General features: G+C 45.4%; 1 protein-coding gene across 1 annotated transcript; it reads right to left on the bottom strand.

The window, feature by feature from the left end:
- Positions 1-1,348: 1,348 nt before the first annotated feature.
- KCNK18 (potassium two pore domain channel subfamily K member 18) lies at positions 1,349-4,238 on the bottom strand. The gene is made up of 3 exons (XM_057370310.1): positions 4,019-4,238; positions 2,892-3,038; positions 1,349-2,160 (listed from the first exon to the last, which is right to left on the bottom strand). The coding sequence occupies exons 1-3, from the start codon at positions 4,236-4,238 to the stop codon at positions 1,349-1,351; spliced, it is 1,179 nt and encodes a 392-aa protein (XP_057226293.1).
- Between the last annotated feature and the right edge of the window lie 16,226 nt (positions 4,239-20,464).

Here is a 20,464-nt window from a genome sequence, read left to right as displayed (position 1 = left end):
TGGCCATAACTAGAATGATATGGTGCAGAATCCCTATTGCAAACCCAGGCAAAATTCCCTAAATCCATAAAGTAAATGGGAAGTTATTAAGGTACCATGCCAATTAGATATCTGTAGGGCATAAATTCAGGATTAACTGCTCTCCACACAATATCTCACTGATATGAGAGAAACAAATGAACTTACATAAAGATCAGCTATTAAAAATGCTGAAAGTTTTAGGATGTCACAAGGAAAACCTTGARGGGCAGGAAATGCAGTTATCTGATCCAAAGCCCATTAAATCACCCAAGTCCTTTCCCTGATTTCTGAAAACCTGGACATGGCACCAAAGTCCTACACTGATTTTAATCTGAAGATATAAAATTAAGTAATATGAGGGATTTAATATGAATGGAGGGATTTTCTGCGTGAAGCCAAAATCACAGCAAACATGACAGGGTTAGCTGAAGTTTCTTCCAGCTTCTGCATTTTTTATTTTTATTCTTATAAAACATTTTTCAATGTGCTAGCCATCATTATATATCTTGCAAATCATCAAYGCTTAATTGTGTCTAATTATTAATAAGGACTGAATACATATTTCCATATACATGGAGTGCAACAGACATAGGATGGCATGTCAMTGTTCTGAAAATCTCAGCTTCCACTGGTAAATTTGCTAATGAAAATATTGAACATTCCRTCATAATCAAACATTTTTTATTATYTAGAGATGYTCACATTTAKWGGGCATGCATATCAYCYAGAAGTTAAAAGGTGGTTAATTAAAGTCAGTGGTTTCTTTTGAATTAATTATATATTTTTATTCTAAATTATCGCTTTTAATGAAAAGCTATTATTTACAATTCAAATTATGAATAATACAAGCAAAATCTCCAAGAAACAACAACATTCTCATCTTAATGTGTTCCACAATTACATAATGCAGGATCCCCCCACACACACCAGTGAAACAGGAGGGCGAAAAAAAAACCTTCTGTGCTTGGAAAAACACAGAAAACTAAAAATAAAAATTCCTGAATTGGCTTGCTGTGGGTACGGGGCACAGAAAGGCTGCAGAAAGTCAGAGCTTTGCAAAATATGTCAGGGAGARCTGGCAGGGAGAGCCTTCAGCTTCTTCATCAAGCAGCATCTTTGATTATTTAGAAGACGAGATTATTTGGAAAGTACTCCCTGGAGATGCCTTCACCAAGAGCCTCCAGAGGTATTCAGCCACTTCACAGTTGTTTCTCAGAGGAAATCAGAATAAAATACAGCACCTGCCAGCCCAAGGCAGAAATGCACAGGAACAGTTTCATCCCATTGCAGTGGCCAATGCTGACAAGGGAAAGAGAAATGAGTGCTCTTATTTTGGATATATCTTCTTTGACGGCACATTTTTATCTGCACAAAATGAAATCACCTTTTTATACAGAACAATTAAGCGGTCTTGGCCCAGCTTAAAAGCAATGAAGACAATTTCCATGCCAATCAAAATATAGAGGGAAAAAAACATGAAAAACTTGGGATGTTCCAGTTGTGTATCTCCAAATCCAATAGTGGTCAGAGTGATAAAGCAGAAATAAAAGGCTTCCTCAAAATCCATATTGGTTTCCCAGTTTGGAAGAAGAGCAGCTGCACAGGAGATGTACAGGAAGATAACRACCACCATTAATAAAATGGGCACATCTAGTTTTTCCAGCTCTTTCCCTATTTTGTCGAAATTCTCAATTACTCTGGACACTGTCTTCTCCCTGGCTAGTTCAGGACATGAACTCCATCTCTCCATGCTTTTATTTCTTACTAGTTGCCTGTTTTCCTTCTCCCTGGCAATTAACATTTCAAAAAGTTCCACATTGCGATATTTGACCGACCTCCCTTTCATACCTGACTGACTCCTCAGCAGTTCCATGATGGTTGGGGGCTCATTGATGACTATTTTAGACTGTGCCCTGGATTTCAGTTCRTTCCTTTTGCTGCATGTGGACCCAGAGCAGAGTTTAGAGGCCAGAATTCTGGACTGCAGTTTACTGAACTCATTGTAAGATTTGGATAAGACGGCTGCAAGGATGTCTCCCACGTCTGTCAGGACCAAGAACATCAGAGGGATCCCAAATAAAGCATAGAAAATACAGACATACTTCCCAAGCCGTGTCACAGGGTAGGTGTTACCATAGCCTTGGACAAGAACAAGAAGAGCAAGAGAAAAAGAGAGAGAAATGTGATATTTAAAAGGGTAACAGAAGATATGCCCTTTCCCTAAATCCAATTTGGGTATTTATATTTCCTCCTTCTAACACATTGGATACGAAACTTGATTGGATATGAAGTCAGAATGAAAGATTTCAGAGGTGTGATTTAAACACTCTCATGTGCTGTTAACTCAGAAAAATGTGAACACCAACATAGTTAATTACAGAGCCACAAATTAATGAAGCTGAATTAGACATAAGTAACTAGGAAGCAAYTGAAAAACAATATATGCATTATGAATTACCTTTCCAGAGAAGAAAACATTACCCAAGAGRAYACACAACTGTGGGAAGGATAAGGTTTGACTGAAAAATTGAGTTTTMTTGTTAGTTCAGTAGTTCTGTACSTGTCATATATGCTTTCATATTATARTATACATAAAATTATRCAGCTAACTAGTGTGCACCATCAATAGTCATTAAATTCTGACTTAATCCTGTGACTCAKCTGTGTCTCTGCAGTTTGTGTTTGCAGAACCACTTGGAGACACATCATCAATACTCAGGAGAAAAATTCAAAGGGATCTGGGCTTTTGCTTTAGAAGGGGTGTTTTTGTTCATTTGTTTAGGGTGTGTTTAATTCCCTGGAAGAAATGCTTTAGAGAAAGCAGCAACAGGAATTGGCTCTGAAGGGTGTTACTTTACCTCTSTACTTACCCACAGTGGTGAATACTGTGCAGCAAAAAAACAGAGACCCAAAGAAACTCCATCTTTCTTCTGGRTTGACAAACCAGGCTGGGTCAGCTGTGTTGAAAAGCTTATGGATGTCATCCTTAAACCTCTTCCCATTTTCTGTGGCGTTATCTGTCACAACAGGAGACACAGTGAGTGTTTGCAGATCACCACTCAGGAGCAGCCAGCCTGTTACCCCAGTGAAATTTATTCCAGAGGACCATTTCCTCATATTCTTTTAAAATATTGTAAATATTCACCTTCTCACCCTTTCCTTTCAAGCCACTCAACCCCACCTTTGAAAAAATCAGGTGGGTTCAGTGGCTTTGGTGAATAAAGAAACAAGGAACATATAAATGTAAGTATAAAGAAACAGAGAAAGAAGATTGAATAATCAGTTTCCAGCCTGAATCTCCTGTTGCATTTTGGACWYCCCRAGARAYCAGCCTTCTTTTGACCCAAAGACARTAAGAAATGTGGGGTCAGCAGTAGGGATCCAATTTGAACCACTTGGATGTCACTGCTGTGAACCCCAGAGCCTGCAACCTTTATTCCTCCTCCCCGTGGCTGAGCCTTGCTTGAAAGGACACTTTTAATATCATTTAATTGCCCCAAACTGATYTTTGTGCCAGTGAGGGAAATGCCAAGCCCCTGTATGAGCCCCATCACAGATCCAGGAGGATTTCCAGCCCTCATTTTCTCCTCCAGCTCCTCCARCAGCATCTCTGGGTCTGGGATACAGAGCTGCACCTGTCCCACTCTAAACATCCCATCACCAGAGGGCTGGAGGGGTGCTCAGAGCAGGGAAAAGAGAGCTGGAAAAACTTTCTGAGAGAGGATTCACCTCTCCACAACAATCTCAGCTGCTCATTAGGGACCTGAGGTAACCTGGGCACCTCAGGAAAAATCTTTACAGGCAGGAACACAGGGATGGGGAAGCTGGCAGCCAAAAATCACAGCTAAGGAAGGAAAGAGCAGTCATTAGCCAGGCAGAGGGAAAACCCTGCTTGCAGAGTCACCTGTTAGTATGAGCAAAAAAAAATCTCCTTCAAAAAGCAAGAGAATGAGTAGCTCCCTGCACAATTAAGTCATTTTGAAATTCTAGTACATACCTGAGAAGTTTCTGGCGAGGTCCGTCAGGTTCTGCAGAAATATTCTATATCTRTATTCTTCACTTAAAGGGAGCTCCTTACCTTCAATGTAGTGAAACATGAGAGCCCCAAGAAAAGCATAGATGACAAGAGACAGAATGAAGCAGGCATGAGGAAACACTGCCCAAAATATCTTTTTACTTGTTGTTTTATCTCGCTGAGGCTGTGATGTTGATGCCATCCTGAGCTTGCTTTTTTTTTCTTTTAATATATAATTTTGTGGAGAAGACACAGCTTTTAARAAGGAGGACGAGGATGTAAAAGCTTTTGCAGCCAAGAAAAGCTTCTCCTGTGCAAACAAGGCTTGTTCTGCCTCAGGCTTTCAGATCACATGTCTTTATGAGTGAAGATTGCACTACAGTCCCCACGGAAAAGGAGCACMACTAATCAAGCCCTGAAATTCTTCTCAGTTGACGCCACCACTCCACTCTACCCCTGAATTATTATTGATCAGCCAGWGCTGTAATGCACATGGATTACCAGCTCCTATCACCTTCTAACTCGTGCTTAAAGTTTCTTCTCCTGAACAGCAGTTTCCCATTGACAGAGCAGAAACATTTCCAGCTCCCAGGAGGGGAAGTGTGCACTGTAAGGGATGGAGTTCTTTAAAGATTTCTCCCAGAGACAAACAGGGAAATTTAAAATTAATCAAAAGAAAGGGATGGTATTAATTGTTGCCTCTGGGCAGACTGTAGAACAATTAATTTTTCTTACAGAGGGCTTAAAGAATCTCTGTGCAATCTTTGCAAAGAGGTCTTTTGAATTTTAAATTCTTTTTCTCCCAAGCAAAAAAATAAAAGAAAAATATTCAAAAAGGTTTTGCTTAGCTCTCACTTGGATAAAATCTTCCTATATAAATAGAAGTTTCAGTTTTTAAATTCCCACTGACCCTCATAAGTAAAAACTGCAAGAAGCAGTTCTGGGTTCAGGATCTTTGCAATCTCTATTCAGGTTTAAAAATAAAGCCTTTCTTTTCATCTATTACTCTAAAACACTTGGAATAACAAGCAGCATCACTGCTCTTTGCAATGTTTGTGGTGGTAGTAAGGGGAGYTGGACTTTACAGAAAGAGGTATTCAATATTTCATCTCCAGGCATCTTTCATTAAAAATTGAAACAGTCTTGTGCCACCAAGACCTACAGAGCTGCATGTAAGGAAAAAGTCCACACATCCACACAGAAATCCTACATGGTCACAGTGATTTCTTCCAGGTCAAACTCTCAGTGAATTGGATGAGAAGATAGTTTATGTTCATCAATCTGCAAGTCTGCACTATAAAAGAGAGGCTTTTAGGGCTAAAACAAAAAAAAAGTCCTTGTGCTTGCTACTTTTCTGGTTATCTGCCTCATTGGCTCAGTCTTTGACAACTGATTTAGAAATCCTCTTATTGCAGTCAGTCCCTGTTTTATTTTTTCCCCTGCTGGCCTGAAACACAGGGTTAAAAATTGCTAATGCTCATAATTAATCAAMAGCAAGATAACTTCCTGAGAGGTTGCACTTGGAGATAATGTACAGAGGCTTGGTGTGCTTTATGCTGGGATTTGAGTTACAATAGAGATTCAAACATTGGGCAGTTATTTATTTACTGCTCTTCAAATGCACGGATTACACACACCTGGAGGAGGCAACAGCTCCAGGCAGCACAGGAAAAACTGAGAAAAATTCAAAAACAAGCATGGCTGAAGGTATGGACAGCTTTCAGACAAAGAATGACTGAGCAGTCATTGACCAGGGGAAAAATATTTTGATTGAGCAGTCTTCAATCTGCCAGGTGTCTGGAGAGAGCAGGTGGGGAAGCAGATCTCTGGAGTCTCTTCTGGAAGCAGAATTGAGGAACAAAGCAAGAAGAAAAGTGCTTTAACAAATAAAACAGTATTGTTTCTCACATAGCTGGAGAATTCTTTGCCCAAGGATGCTGAGTTTCCACACATGAAAGAGAATGGAGAGATGTTTAGAAGAACAGTCATTTACACTGACTACAAACCACTCAGGGCTCAATAACCCCCCTGAACTGAAAGCAGTTTGCAGCTGTAAAAATAAGGGTATTGGGTCAAATGGGCCCCATCTCTGAGGTAATGTATTCACACTGATGTTCTAAAAAAGTTTTTCAGTGGCCAGTATGGTAAGTCTGGTGCAATTTGTCCTGCACAGTTTTTTGTCTACATCTCAGAAATAAACATCTTTCCTACAAAGTGCTTTAAAATCTTCTCAGCCTCCTCCTATATGTGGTACTGCAGAGTATTTAGCAATTCCCAGGAGCTTCTCAGCCATTTGCAGCATCAGGCTCTGAGCTTGTGACAACAAGAAAATTTAATAAAAATAAAACCCAGAAATGATTTTTACATTATTTGCTTAATCTAAACCATTTCCCACTATTGCTATATTACACACTTGAACTCAGTAGCTTAAAAGCAAATCCCACTAACCACAAGTTATTCCAAATTGAGTTACTGGTACTTGTATTGAGAGAGATTTTTGCAAYACACATTTCCTACTCACATTAATGGACAGAAAACCCGCACTTGTCCTAACTTCCATTTCTTTGATTAGGGCAAATGTGAGTGCTCTGAAGGTYCTGCTTGAAAGGGAAGTTTTTGACCACAGCTGCAAGGTTAAATAATTCCAGTAAAAACATATTTATGTTGAAATTCCTATTTAATCTGATATTTCAGAATTACATAGGTTAAACCTAGAAGGTCATTGTTTGGGCAGAGAGAAATTTTTTTTTTTCAATAAATCAGTAAAACTCTCCCTGAATTAAGTCATCTGCCACGTTGCCAAAGACTTTCTGTGTTCCCTTTTCTATGAAACACCACTGGATTCCCCATTCTGCACTGACAAAGGGTGTGATGCCTTCCTTTTYTAGAGAAAATCAAAAGTGACTTGATGGATGACAGTGCTTTATAAAAATAAATGGCAATGGACTAAATTGTTTTTGTTTACACCTGGTGTTGATTCTTACAGGAATATTGTTTGATAGAGGATGGGAACCTCATCCTGGCATCACTTTGTGACAGTGAGAATTAAAAACATTCCATTCAAGGTTGAATGTTAACAAGGATCATGGAAGATTTGGTCTATTGCCCTACTATTGGCCCCTGTGAAGTATTTCCAGAATTCACTAAATATACCTAAGCTCCCAAAGAAWATTGYTGTTTTGGTATAATGGTGATATCAYCCCCAAACACCCCAAAACRACAAAAAATGAGTGGCAGCAATTGCTGCATTAAGAAAGCAATCTGAGTGTGGTATAAATATCAGATTTGATCCCAAGTCACAGCACACATCACTCGGGGTCAGMTGTGGGGTGGTGTCAGGGAGGGCTCACTTTCAGTGTCCTGAGCACTCTCAAAGGATTCATTTCACCTCCCACTCACAATTATTATCCCAATCCTCCCATCCTGGGATTCTGAGACCCACAGTGGGGTCTGGCAGCTCTGCTGGCCCAAACCCAGCCCCAGCATTGACACGGGACATTTGTGCAGAGCAAACACATCCTGCCAGATGCTTTTTGGGCAAACACATTCTGCCGGATGAGCCACACAAGCTYTTTGGGCACCCGCAATTATTTCCTTCCTCACAACCACATATTCCATATTSCTCTGGAATATGAGCTCCCCTGACACCTCCTGTTCTTCCCACTGTGCCCTCACACCTCACACTGCTGGCATGGAGAGAGAAATGCACTGACTGGCGGTGTAGGGAGTGTTGGATRCTCCAGGGAAGSYTTTTCTTTCTTTGTATCCATCTTTRAAAGTCTCAGCTCTTCCTTGAGTCGAGTGCTTGAGCTTGTAACCTCTGGGAATATTTGAGAGCACTCAGGACTAACATCCTGACACTGCACAGAATGCTAAGTGGATTCAAACATGTCCAGGACTCTCACCCTGAATAGGAGAATTTCCTATTTCGTTCTTTGCTCACACCAAAGCCAAGAAAGTGGTCCCATCACTTCACTTATGAGAGAAAAGCACTCTCACATGCCCCAGGCCCAGCCAAGGCTTGGCTGTTGGTTTTATTCCTCCTCTTCCTTTTTAACAGCAATGAAGTCCCTCAGTCAGGAAACACCTTTGATGGGAATCTTTTTAACCTGGTAACTAAACACAGGACCAGTCTTTGTCCCCTCATGAGCTAACCTGACACTTCATCCCCTGTCCCACACCCCCAAATCATTGCCTGGCTGGAAAGACCTCACTTTGCCTTCTTCTTCCACAAATCTGAGCAGCCACAACAGCCTGGAAGGAGCAGAGCTCCCTGCAAATGAGGAAATATCATCCTTCCTGCCTCGGGAACTGGTGATATCTCCCCTCTCCCACAGTTTCCCCCAGCAGCCAGGGCTGCAGCTCGTGTGGAGGCTTTGGCTCTGCAAAGCTGAGGTTTCCAGCACAGCAGAGCTTTGTGGCAGGCACTCCTCCTGCTCCTGCTGCTCTCTGAAACACCTTCTAAGTGAGAAAACACTTGGGGCTGCGAGAGAAAGCTGCTCTAGACAGACAACACTCCTCCAGACCCTTCCCAAAGGGCCACAGAAAAGAAAATCCAAACGCTGATGGAGAAAGAGCAACAATTCCCAACCAGGGTGGGGAGGGCTTTGCAAACACACCCACCTGGCTGCTCATTTTTTTTTTGGGTGTCTTCTCTGGGTGCTGTGACACCTCTTTAGGGTGTTGGAACCAGCAGAAAGGTGGGAATCACCCCAAGCCACCATGGCACAAAACCCCAGGTTCCCAGATAAACAGAGGGGATTACTGAGGTTCAGCTGCGAGTCAAAGTCTTTACTGAGTTAATGTAGTGTRCTTAATGCTGGAATAGTGGAGACTATCTCAGCACAGTAGCTCATTTTAAGGCAAACCAGCTCCCCGTAGAGAGATCAGAAAGCTGCTTCTCAGGAATTTAATTAACATTGGAGTATGTGAGATTATGTGCTGTATGAAAGCTGAGCAACATGATTGGTGTCAACAGAGTGATTCTGCACTTGAACTGGCAAAAAACCCATGCAGATTCAGGATGAAAGGTCTGCTTTGCTCTTAAAAATTGTYTATGCTTTATTATTATTAATGCCACACCATAGGTACATTTGCAGTTTGAAAGAGGTGATTCTAAAACCCCAAATATGAGGAGAAACTTTTGGCCATGAATATCCACCAGCACGCATGTGAGGCTGTCTCTGTTAGCACAGACCCTCTCAACCTTCAGCAAGCAAAATACTAATGAAAAAGCAAATATACTGATTTCATTTTCAATATCATAGGCAAGTTCAGTCAGAGAGAACACAGATATGAACTCATCCTCTGCAGGCTGTGGAATTGGCCGAGTATTATGGATAACATTGAGGTCAAGTGTTTATCTGGAAGAGCTCCCAGGTCCTTAAGGACTGAAACTCCCCAAAGTACCCTGCTGACAGCATTTTCTGCCCTCAGCCACCCATGGCACTTTACAAACCACAGGCAGGAGTCTGTGAGATGCCCACAATCAGACACCTCTTTCTGCCTGCTCTCCCTGGCAATCAGACTGGGCACGGTCTCATGACAGYGGAGTTTCTGGAGCATCAGGCTGAATTTCCCATCACTTATTTTCATCCCAATTTTCCTAATGACACGAAGCAATTTCTCTTCCCCTTTTGTGCAAAGTAATCTTAGAAGAGTTTTAACTCCATTATCCTACCACTCATTAGTCGTTGTGGATTTGAGGGGTGGAAGACACTTTCACRGATGGGTGTGCCTTGGGACAACATTGAGTGGACGCTTCTCAAATTTCTTTCAGTTCTGCTGATTTCCTTTATCTCTGAGCAGGAAAACATGAACTTTTCCAATCCTGTCCCACCCATTTCAGCTCATAAACCATTAATTGCTTACCCTTTGTAATGCTGGCCCTTTCGACATTATAGCAGTCATGGGAATAGCTCTCAAATGTCTTTTAGTGAATCAGTAAACAACATTTTGCCAACTTAGTGGGGGGCACTCATTCAGTATCTGGGCCCATGTATCTTCACATATTTAATTAGTTTAAGATATAATTCCTCAGTGGTGTGATCTTGTTTGGATTGATGGGTAAAACCTCTCTGTGAAAGCACCTTCTGCAAAATGCTTGGAGTTGGGAAAAAATGCGTGCAGAATTGCCCACATTTTCTGAGAAATATCTTATAAAAACTGAGTGTGGAATGAAATGTCTCCTTCCTCTCTACTCAATAACAAAGAAAAATCTTGTAGCACATCTGAGTGAGCCATCTGAGCCATGGTGGAATGAACTCTGAGGATTCTCCTGGGGACTGTGCGCTCTTCCCGAGACTGCCTGGCACCCAGACTGCCCACTGCTGCTGCTGCTGCTGCTCAGACTGCAGGCAAAAAGCCATCTGAATGGCCCTGGCCTTCTCCAGGGTCACTTGGGAGTCTGAGATGCATGGGTGGAGCAGCTCAGCTGCAGGATGAGTGCAGGTTCAGCCAGGGTTATTGTTTGAGTCCCGCCAGGCAGACGAGGATGGTTGTGTCTCATTCTAAGAGATGGGGCTTTAGGTTACAGCATTTAGGGAATTGACTTTTGGCTGAACAAAAGGACATCAGAAACACGACAGAAATGAAATGCTGAGCAGCTGAAAGGTGCAGAGATGAGCCCTGAAGGTCCTGCACACACACAGAAAGGAGGCAGGGCTGGAGGTGACCACATGTCCCCCTGAAGGAATGAGTGCTGGCAGTGCTGGTCAGGAGGAGAAGCATGATCTCCTGGATCCCACAGCATTGAGCATCTTCCCTCAGTCACTGCCCTCCCAACACAGCAAGAGGGAATGGGGGATGGAGCACAGCAGCCAGATCTCAGCTGAGGGTGTGTCCACATCCAGGGCTCTGTCTGGAAAACAAGCACCCCAAAACAACAGAGCTGCCAGCAGTTCTCAGCATGCAGTAAGACGAAGATTCAACAGGATGCCTTGTGGACATGGCTGCCTTTTCCTCATTTTTCTGGGCTAGCTGCTGATGGAAGGAGAGCTGCAGTGGTAGCCAYTCTGTGCTGTCCTCTTGCACACTCTTCAGGAGTTGGTGCTCAGCTTTTATCTCTACCCAGCAATCCCATGGCATCACCTCACTTCAGCTGTTGGGTATCACATGGAACCTGCCAGGATTTCTCATTCTGTATTCATTCTGTATTCATTTCTGAATAATTTGTCAGAATAATTTCATCCCAATGACTGAAACCCCTGTCTGAAATGCTTGTCCCTAAACAGACCCCATCAGATCCCATTTGCACATCAGCTTCTCTGGCTGGTGAACCACATCAGAGGCACAGCACAGAGTGAGGGCACAAACCCCATCATCTCCTTTCAAAATGCCATAATTCCCAGCTGGAGACACACAGGACCTGCTCCAGCAAATCTTGTCAGACCGGGGTCTTGTCTACAAAATATTGCTGCCGTAAATGCATTGGTAAGATGTGCCCAACCCAAATCTGGTCTTTGCCAGCAAAAACACTGCCCCAGATCCCACCAAGGCTGGCGTCACTATTCATGGTCAAATTGCTGCAGGTTGGATGGGGCATCTCAAATCCAGGAGCTCTGGGCATAACTGAGGTTTGTTTCCAAATGCACAAGAAGGTTGCCACAGGGCAGAGAGGCTCTCCTTCCTGAGATTTTGTTTCAACAGTGTACAGAACCTCTCTTCTTCCTTACAGTCAGATGTTTACAAAAGCAGAAGTATCTTGGGAAGTGCCCTTTGTACATTTGGACCTTTCTGCCCCTTCTGAAATGATGAGAATTTTTGTTCATTAATTTGAGACTGAAGCTGTCTACAGTCCAACACTAATAGCAGAAATGTGCCATTTACACCAATTAAGCATTCAACTTAATGCCTTTATATAGCTGTTTTGTAGCAGAATTTGGTCAGATTCTGCTTTCTTTTTAACTCTTGTAACACAGTTTAATGGGTATGAAAGCAGAATTAGCTTTTCTTTTTTCTTTTTTCTTTTTTTTTATTTTAATAAGCCATTGTAAACAGTCTAGCTGTAGACTCATCACTCACACCATATTTCTGTCTCCTGCTTGGCTTCAATTTTACTTTACTGTCCCAGAACTCGCTGTTCTCTGCAAGGAGAAATGTGTAACACATACAAGAGGCAAAATTACAGAAGGAAATCCTAGACCAGAACAGAAATCAATTTTAAAGATATGTTTCAAAATGGCCAAGTTGAGCACTCAGAGGTAAAAGGCTCTGTTAAGGCTGAACACATTCCCTTATGCATTTACATGGAGTTAATATCTTTAATTTACATGAAAACATCACAAATCTTCATTCCCAGCCAAACTGTTTCCCAGATCAACTGCACATAAATTCATAGGAYAAGAGAGAGTGACTTTAAGCTGAAGTGGGGTAATTTTAGGTCATATATTAGGATGAAATTCTTTATTGTGAGCATGGTGAGGCACTGGTGGCTGCCAGGGGAGCTGTGGATGCTCCATCTGTGGAAGTGTTCAGGTTTGATGTGGCTTTGAGCAGCATGGTGTAGTGGAAGGTGTCCCTGCCCATGGCAGGGAGGTTGCAAACAGATGATCTTTAAGTTCCTTCTCAACACAAACCCTTCGATGGTTCTGTGAAGAGACACGCCTTGGCAAAAATTATCTTTTTTCTTGCAGAATCCCGTTGCAAAGTGGTTCCTAAACAGGATGCCATGTCACAGGGGCGTGGAACAGCCACCCCAGGGCAGCAACAGGATCCACCCAGCCCCACACCTCCACCCCACAGCTCTGTCCCACACCTCTCCTCCATCAGGAGCTGCTCACAAAGAGCAGGAGTACCAGGCAGGCTGCAGTGATATTTTCCCAGGATAGCCTTTTACCCTCAACCAATTTGCAGCTCACGGGCTTCCTGAGCCAAAGACAGGATTTCTATGGCAAGGAAACCTTTTCACATATTTCCAAACCCTTGAAAGAAACAGGAGTTGATCGAGGGGTGGCACCTGCMGGGAAACCTGCCCGTTATCCACCTGCGGTCCCGTTTCTTAGGAGAATGGCTGGAATTTGCAAAGGGAGCCGGAGATGGGAGGAAGGAGGAGGGAGGAGGAGGGATGGATGTTCCTGCTCGGGGCAGGGCCGGTTCGGGTGCCCGTTATCCACCTTCGGTCCCGTTTCTGAGGAGAGATGGCTGGAATTTGCTAAGGGAGCCGGAGATGGGAGGGAGGAGGAAGGAGAAGGGAGGAGAAAGGGATGCTCCTGCCCGGGGCAGGGCCGGTTCGGATGCCCGTTATCCATCTTCGGTCCCTTTTCCCAGGAGAGATGGACAGAATTTGCAGAAGGTGCTGGACATGGGAGGGAAGAGGGAAGAAGGAGGAAGGAGGAGGAAGGATGGATGCTCCTGCCCGGGGCAGGGCCGGTTCGGGTGCCCGCTATCCACCTGCGGTCCCTTTTCTTAGGAGAGATGGCTGGAATTTGCCAAAGGAGCCGGAGACGGGAAGGAGGGAGGAAGGAGGAAGGAGCAGGGAGGAAGGATGGATGGATGGATGCTCCTGCTCGGCGCCGGCCGCCAGAGGGTGCCCGGAGCCCGCGGGCCGAGCGCTCCCGGATCTCAGCCCCGCATCCCAACGGGAGCTCCGGCCCCGGGACAGCCCAAAGGCTCTGCCACAGCAGCTCAGGGACACCCAGCGCCTCTGGCAGCCCAGCACGGCCCGCTCAGCCTCTGTAGAGTGTCTTCGCCCTGGTCCAAAGCTGTCTGAAAAGCGAGGCAGGAATTGCAGGAGGGATGGAGCGGGGATTTTTTTGCGAGAGAGTGGAGCGGCAGGACAAGGGGGAATGGCTTCAGACTGAAAGAGAGTAGATTTAGATTAGATATTTGGGGAAAATCGGTGCTGTGAGGGTGGTGATGCACCAGAACAGGTGTCCCAATGGAAAATTGCTCCATCCCCAGAACAGTTCAAGGCCAGGTTCGGTGGAGCTCTGAAAGATGCTCCTGTCCTTGGCAGGATTTTGGAACTTTCTGGTCTCTAAGGTCCCTTCYAACCCAGCCCATTTTACAATTCTAGGATTCTGTGATACCGGTGAGCTGCTACAAATACGCTGATGAATTCTTGGCACCAAATACACACAAATACAAAGATAATCATTTGTGACCTCCCTTACACATTGTTTTATGGATTCCCACTAAAAAAATAGTCAGTGCTGGGTGGATGTGACCAGATGGATGTTCTGAGGAACTCGATCTTCAGCAGCTGTGAACAGTAGAGAGAGGACAGGCAGCTGCCTGGGATAGTTTGAGGTACACTGGGGGCACTGTGCCACTTGTGTGCTCACCATCGCTCTCCTGGGCACCCTGGCTCCTTTTCTGGGAGTTCCTGTTTGCAGGACATCAAAGAACTGTCCTTGCTTTTGCAGGCGATGGGGGATAGAGAGTGAAAGGAAATCTCCAGGTTTTGCAGGTGTACCTCTGGTGAACAGCCTGCAGCCATCCAGACAGATTGAGGAGTGTCATTTTAACCACAAAAAAAAAACAAAACCAAGTGCTCTACCTCCCTTGCCAAGAGAAAGATCCTCTCGTTTCACATCCTCCTCACCAGCTCTCCCCACTGTCACACAGAACACTCCCGGGAGCCACCTCCCTGTCACACGGAGCTGTGCAGGCCCTGCTCTGGTGCCAGGGATGGAGAACCTTCCCCTTGTGCTGCTGTTCCACAGGGAAAGGAGCAGCTGCAGYTCCTCTGTGCTGTGCCATGGGTACACGGGAGCCAAACCCCAATCATCTCTGAGGGGGAATTTCTCAGCTCTGCAGTAATGAGTAAACAGTAATGAGATCCAAGGGATCTGCATTATGAGGTTCCTAAATTGGAAAATGGCTCACTCCCAAAGGACACAGAACTGGTGCAGTCATTGTCACCTCAAACTCCCACAGCCCCAGCCAAAACGACAACTCCTGGGCCTGTTTCAAACTGGCACTTACTGGGATAAGCACCACACCTGAATTTCTTCAGAAATGCCCTCAACAGGGAGTTGTGTCTCTCCACATCAGTTGATTTTTACGCATTTTCAAGCCAGCTCAGCAAACTGAAGGCACATAACATCACCCAGGGACAAGTTGGGTGTTCCTGACACACCTGAAGGGCTCAAAGCCCTACCAATGGGTCACATTCATCCTCGTGCTATGTCTGGTTTAGTCACTTTTAACTAAAAGGTTACACACAGTCTTCCACCTTAAAGTYTCTTTAAGTATTTCACAATATCATTACTTTCTTGGCAAACTTCAAGCTCTTACAGGAWGATAAATATGAGTCAGGGCATGTAAAGAAACCAAGAAAAATCTTAAAAATAGACTAGAGAATATCCTTTCTGACAGAGTTTCATCAGAGATTAGCTGATCACATCCTCTCAACTGATTTTTTTACTTATGGTATCCCTCCAATCACCTTCTTGACAAGCCAAATCCTGTTTCTGATTGTTTTTGTCTTATGGAGATGAAACCATGTGAAATGGTTTTTTAATAGTGCATGGTTTATTTTCACACAGATGTAATATTTCATAAACTACTTTTTTGGATTTTGGCATGAGTTTTAAAATAGGATTCTCAACCTAATCTAAATAAAATGGGAAAATACATCCATCATTATGGCAGAAACTATGGAGGAGAAAAGCTTTTTCTAAGTAGCACTTTCCTTTCTGTAGTGCCTTCTCTTGCCCAGGGATCAGAGCTGCTTGTATTCCCTTTCCTCTGAGCTACAGTTTGATTCATTTMGAAGAGATCCCAGAAGCAATCAGAAAATCATGGATGTCACAGATGGCAGCACCACAGATCTCAGTTGGAAAGCAGACCTGCCTTATGCCAGCTCAGCCAACAGCTGGAAAAGGGTCCTACCACAGGTGGGTGATCCCTTTTGACGTGTTCTTAGCAAGCAAAGAGAGAGGGGAGCTCTCCTTTGAACATCTGGGGCTGGAAACTGTCCTGAGCATTCAGGCCCTGGCAGGAGCTTTGCCAGGGCTCTGCTTTGTGCCAGAGGCACTTGTGGTACCAACACAGGGACTGCATCCTTTCTGTCACACGTGTGTGGAGCCTCTTGGATTAACCTTTGMTTGATTACACACCTCAGGCCAAATGCTTTGAATGCCATGTGAAGGGAATCTGTTTTACAGAGGTATTTTTTTTGCCCCATTCATCCATTCTGCTGAGCTGTCACCCCTGGCCCAGGTAGACTTTAGAAGAAAATGCAAAGATTGAATCTAAAAACCACCAATGCACCTGATGGGATTGCCTGTAACGTATTTCCCAGCCTTAATGTCTTTTCAAAAGTCTGYAAAATACAGCATTTGCTGGTGTATTTTTTCCAATAACCACGCTAATTTGCCGTCCCAGTTGTGCACATTGCTCTGGGGCAAGAGGTGTTCTGATTATTTCCTTTGTTTATGGTATTAGACTTAAACTATTGTTGATCTTATTGTTCTTATTTGTAACATGTTCGCCTCACTAGGACAGTAATTGTGTCAAGCAAGTTGGAGTCCAATCTGCAGAGCTGAATATTCAGAACTGCAAAAGAAAGGCTCCAATTTTTCAAGCAGCGGGCATATTACTCCTCCATTTGGATTATTAAATTCTAATTATAGCCTGTTGATCCAGTTACAATGTTGTTTGTAAATCTAAATACAGTTCTCTAAAGCCTGCATTTTATTTCTTAACCTGTTGATGCTTAGTAAAAAAACACCGGTGTGCCTAATGGAGCAGGTGGACCCTCACTTGTTTGTGATCGAGCTCTTTTTTTCTCATCTGTATTCCTTTGGATACGTTCAGGAATKAGTGCTTAACACCAGGAAAAACAATGACCAAAGCATTTCACATAATGCTTTGGTACCTGTGGACTCAGTAGGGCTGGGGTCAGGAAGAAATTTTGCCTTAGGTAGCATTGGTGAGAACTCTCAGACTTTTTGGGAGGAGGGGAAAGGCAGTTGGGTTTGGTTTCCCTGCTCTCAAACTCTTCTGGGAATGGCACCTTAACAATCCCCTCTGACCCTGACAATTCTTTCAGTCCCTTCTTTTCTTTTCATGTAATGTTTCCTGCCCTTCCAAACCCTTTTCTTTCCTCTGCCTTCATGAATGTTAAGTGCAAGGAAAGCAGAGGATCCCAAGCCAAGTGTGTGAGTGCTGCAGATGGCTCAAAGTCCCTGCAGGTCTGGGCTGTGAGTGTACCTGCAGCATCCTCCCTYATCTGTAAGAGCAGAAAAGTTTTCAGTGAGAAATTACCATGATGGRCAATTGCTTGAGTCCATAAACCATACTCACATCACAGCCTGWTTTTTTATTCCAAGCCTACTTTCAAGCTCCAGTTTGAAGGCACAGCTCCAGGCACTGAATGCAGAATGTCACAGCAGTGGAAAGGGCTAGGAAGGGCTTGTGGCTTTTGTGACAGGTGGTGCAGGGGAATTAGCCCAATTCCTACTTTTATCCTTGTCATTCAGAGTCCACTGGGGAAGGAGGGGAGAGAGCTGCCTTTGCTGATATGAAGTGAAGGTGTCCTGGAGGTTTTCTGCTGAGGTCTCTGCCCAGGAGGGCTTTGACAGGAGTTTGGGATACAGATGTCCAAGCAATGGACAGTTCCTGCAGGTACCACTCTTCCCATGGATCCTTTCCCATGAGACCCACAGGGAAGGAAAGTCACTGGGGTCCAGGTGGTGGGGTTGGAAGGCAGAGCCWCCTTCCTCTCCTTCAAACAGCATCTGAGCCTGCAGTCCTGTCCTGGGCAAGCGTGGAGCAAGGAGTGTGAGGAATGAAAGACACCACAACATTCCAACAGCTGGGATGGGGATGGAATGGAAGACAGGGGGGAGTTAGCTGGGGAGCTGAATGCTCACACACACACATTTCCATGCTGAGATGTGCAAGGCAGGGTGGTGCTCCCTMCTGGGAGGAAACTGTGCCCTCTCTGCTAAGAGGGCACAGTCTTCAAGCCATGGGAAGGGCCTGTCTGTGGCTCTGCCTGCATCTCTGTGTCCTCCCTGGGTGGGGACGAGAGGTTTCCATCTCCTCCAAGCTGTCACTGCATMCTGACACTGCCCCCATGAAGGTGTGAAGGAAACTTTTCACTTCTCAGATGGCTGTGACCAAAGGGAAAAAAAACTATAGAGCCCAGGGTCTCTGCCAGGGAATGGACAAGTTGGACTYGAGCAGAGTGAGGGGGCTGCTTCTACAGGGAATGAGGCAGCAAATCCACTTCTCTAGCTGGGCAGAGTGCAACAGGGTACCGTCAATACTGCAAGTGAGGGCTGGATGGGGCAAAAAGGCTCTGCTTGACCTTCTGCTGGGTCCCTTGGCTTCATCCCTTCTGGAACAGCCTCCTTCCCCCACTCTCAGCGAGCATTTAATGGGAAGAAAGAGGCTTTTCCTGTGTTTAGACATTCCCAGCAACCAGAGACCCACAGAAGCCGACCTGAGAGGTGAGGGAAGGACCTCGCTCTGCCCGAAGGAGAGGCAATCGTGCAGCTCAAGTGAAAACTGCCCSAGCAAACAGGTCTCTAAGGATCCCTGAAAGCCAGAGGGAAAGGATGTAACCCCGGGGATGTCCTGCTGTCTCTTGTGCCCGCACTCCCCGCCGCTGCGGCTGTGKGGTGAAGGTGCTGAGCCGTCCCCAGCCCGCAGCATCCACCGCCGAACGGGGAGCGCCGAACGCCGCGGGCGAGCCGGGCTCGGGGGGACGTCGAGGGAGACAGAGAGGGTGAGAGCAGGGAACAGCAACCAGAGAGCCACCCCTGCGACAGGAGGATGGCGACGAGGGAGCGGGAGAGGAGGAAGGCGCCGGCTCCGCAGCTCTCGTCCGGCATCCCCGCGGAGCCCGGGAGCCCTGGACGGGGCCGCTGCCCGCTGTGAGCGCTCTCCGTGCTGGAACCGCCTGATCCCGGCCAGTCGTGGCGGGGGACAGAGGTTCTTCACCCTTCGGGTGCTCCGCTGTCCCGGCCGTGCTGCGGCTCCCACCTGCCCCTCGCAGGGACCCCGGCTCTCCGCTTTGGGTCCCCCAGTTGAGTTTTGCAGCTCGGAGGGTTGGGACAGGGCGCAAGGGTGGGTTTGCTGCCTCTTGGCTTCGCTGCTGGCTGTAGCGGGGAGTGTCGAGGAGAGGCGCGGAGCTGAGGGAGGCTCCGGAGTCACCGGCACCGGCTCCGGGGATTCTCCCGCTCCGCGCCGGGGCACCCGCGGCCCGGCCCCGATGTGAGGTACCCCGCAGGTACCAGGGATGGATGTCCGCCCGAGCCTGGGGAGAAAATAAAGACAATGAATGGAAGCCAAACACCCCGCTGGACCGGGCTCCACCGCCGGCAGCGAGGGGAAGGCGGAGGGATGGAGCCGGGGCAGGTGGGAGCTGACGGGGCTGTCCGCTCGCTGCTTCTCTCCTTGTAGCCACTGCCTGCCCSTGCAAGGAGTCACGAAGCTGCGTCCGGCCAGAGGTTAAGCGCCTCTCTGGAGTGGAACTCTCTCTCCATTCTGGCTTTCCACCTGTAAAATAAAAARTAAGGTGGGCGAAGCTCCGGTCTAAAATCCTGGAAACAAAAGGCCGTTTCCAGCGTCAGCCGGTGCTGGGACCGGCCGGCCCAAATGACGGGAAATGTCCGGGCTGTGTCTGGGGTCCCGCTCGGTGCCGAGGCCGGCACCACCGAACTCTCGAATTGGCACAAATAAATTATCTGCCACATCTGAYGGCGCGATTCGGTTTGTTCTGTTTAAGTTTTCTTTCCTTTACTCGAAAGATACTGGGTTATTCCGTTCGATTATCCCCTGCCACGCTCCCTGTGCTGCTCTGGCACCCAAAGACCGTCGACGACAGAGAAGAAAACAAATTTGTTGACAAAATGTGAGCGGAAAAAAAATCAGTGTTTTTTGCTTTTCAGAAATCAGTCCTGGCACCGACTATGCAGAAAAAAAAAAAAAAAGAAAAAAAAAAAAAAAATCTAAAAAGCAAACGCAAATCTTTTTAAATCGTCTCTCAGCTAAGCTGAAATTCGACCAACAGTTATGGGGAAAGATTTTAAAGCAACCGGTAAAGTCTCAAAAGTTTGTTAAAATAAATACAAATCCGTTGAATTGTTCAGTTATTCTAGGCTGTTTAATATTGAAGTCGGTTTTTAGATGAGAGGCAATACTTCCAAATAACAGACCACTACAACCAAAACTGATTTTAGTTGTGSTTCCACGTGCGAGGCACATTATCGAGTGAATAAAATGTGCAGTGGAGGTTTGCAAATCTCCTTAAAATTCTATTTGATCAAGATAAATTTATTTATTTCAGTTGGCAAAGAGTGGGTTACAGCATCCTTCCTCGTTTTCTGTATTTACCCCCTTTCCTGCACTATTTTTTATTCTTTCTTTCTTTCTTTCTTTTCTTTCTTTCTTTCTTTCTTTCTTTCTTTCTTTCTTTCTTTCTTTCTTTCTTTCTTTCTTTCTTTCTTTCTTTCTTTCTTTCTTTCTTTCTTT

Source organism: Malurus melanocephalus, unplaced genomic scaffold, assembly GCF_030028575.1.
Source record: "Malurus melanocephalus ecotype Western Australia unplaced genomic scaffold, MMel_1.1 scaffold_122, whole genome shotgun sequence".
In the NCBI taxonomy this organism is placed as follows: Eukaryota; Metazoa; Chordata; class Aves; order Passeriformes; family Maluridae; genus Malurus; species Malurus melanocephalus.
The sequence above is the reverse complement of the archived record's forward strand: the minus strand, read 5'-3'. Positions and strand labels throughout refer to the sequence as shown.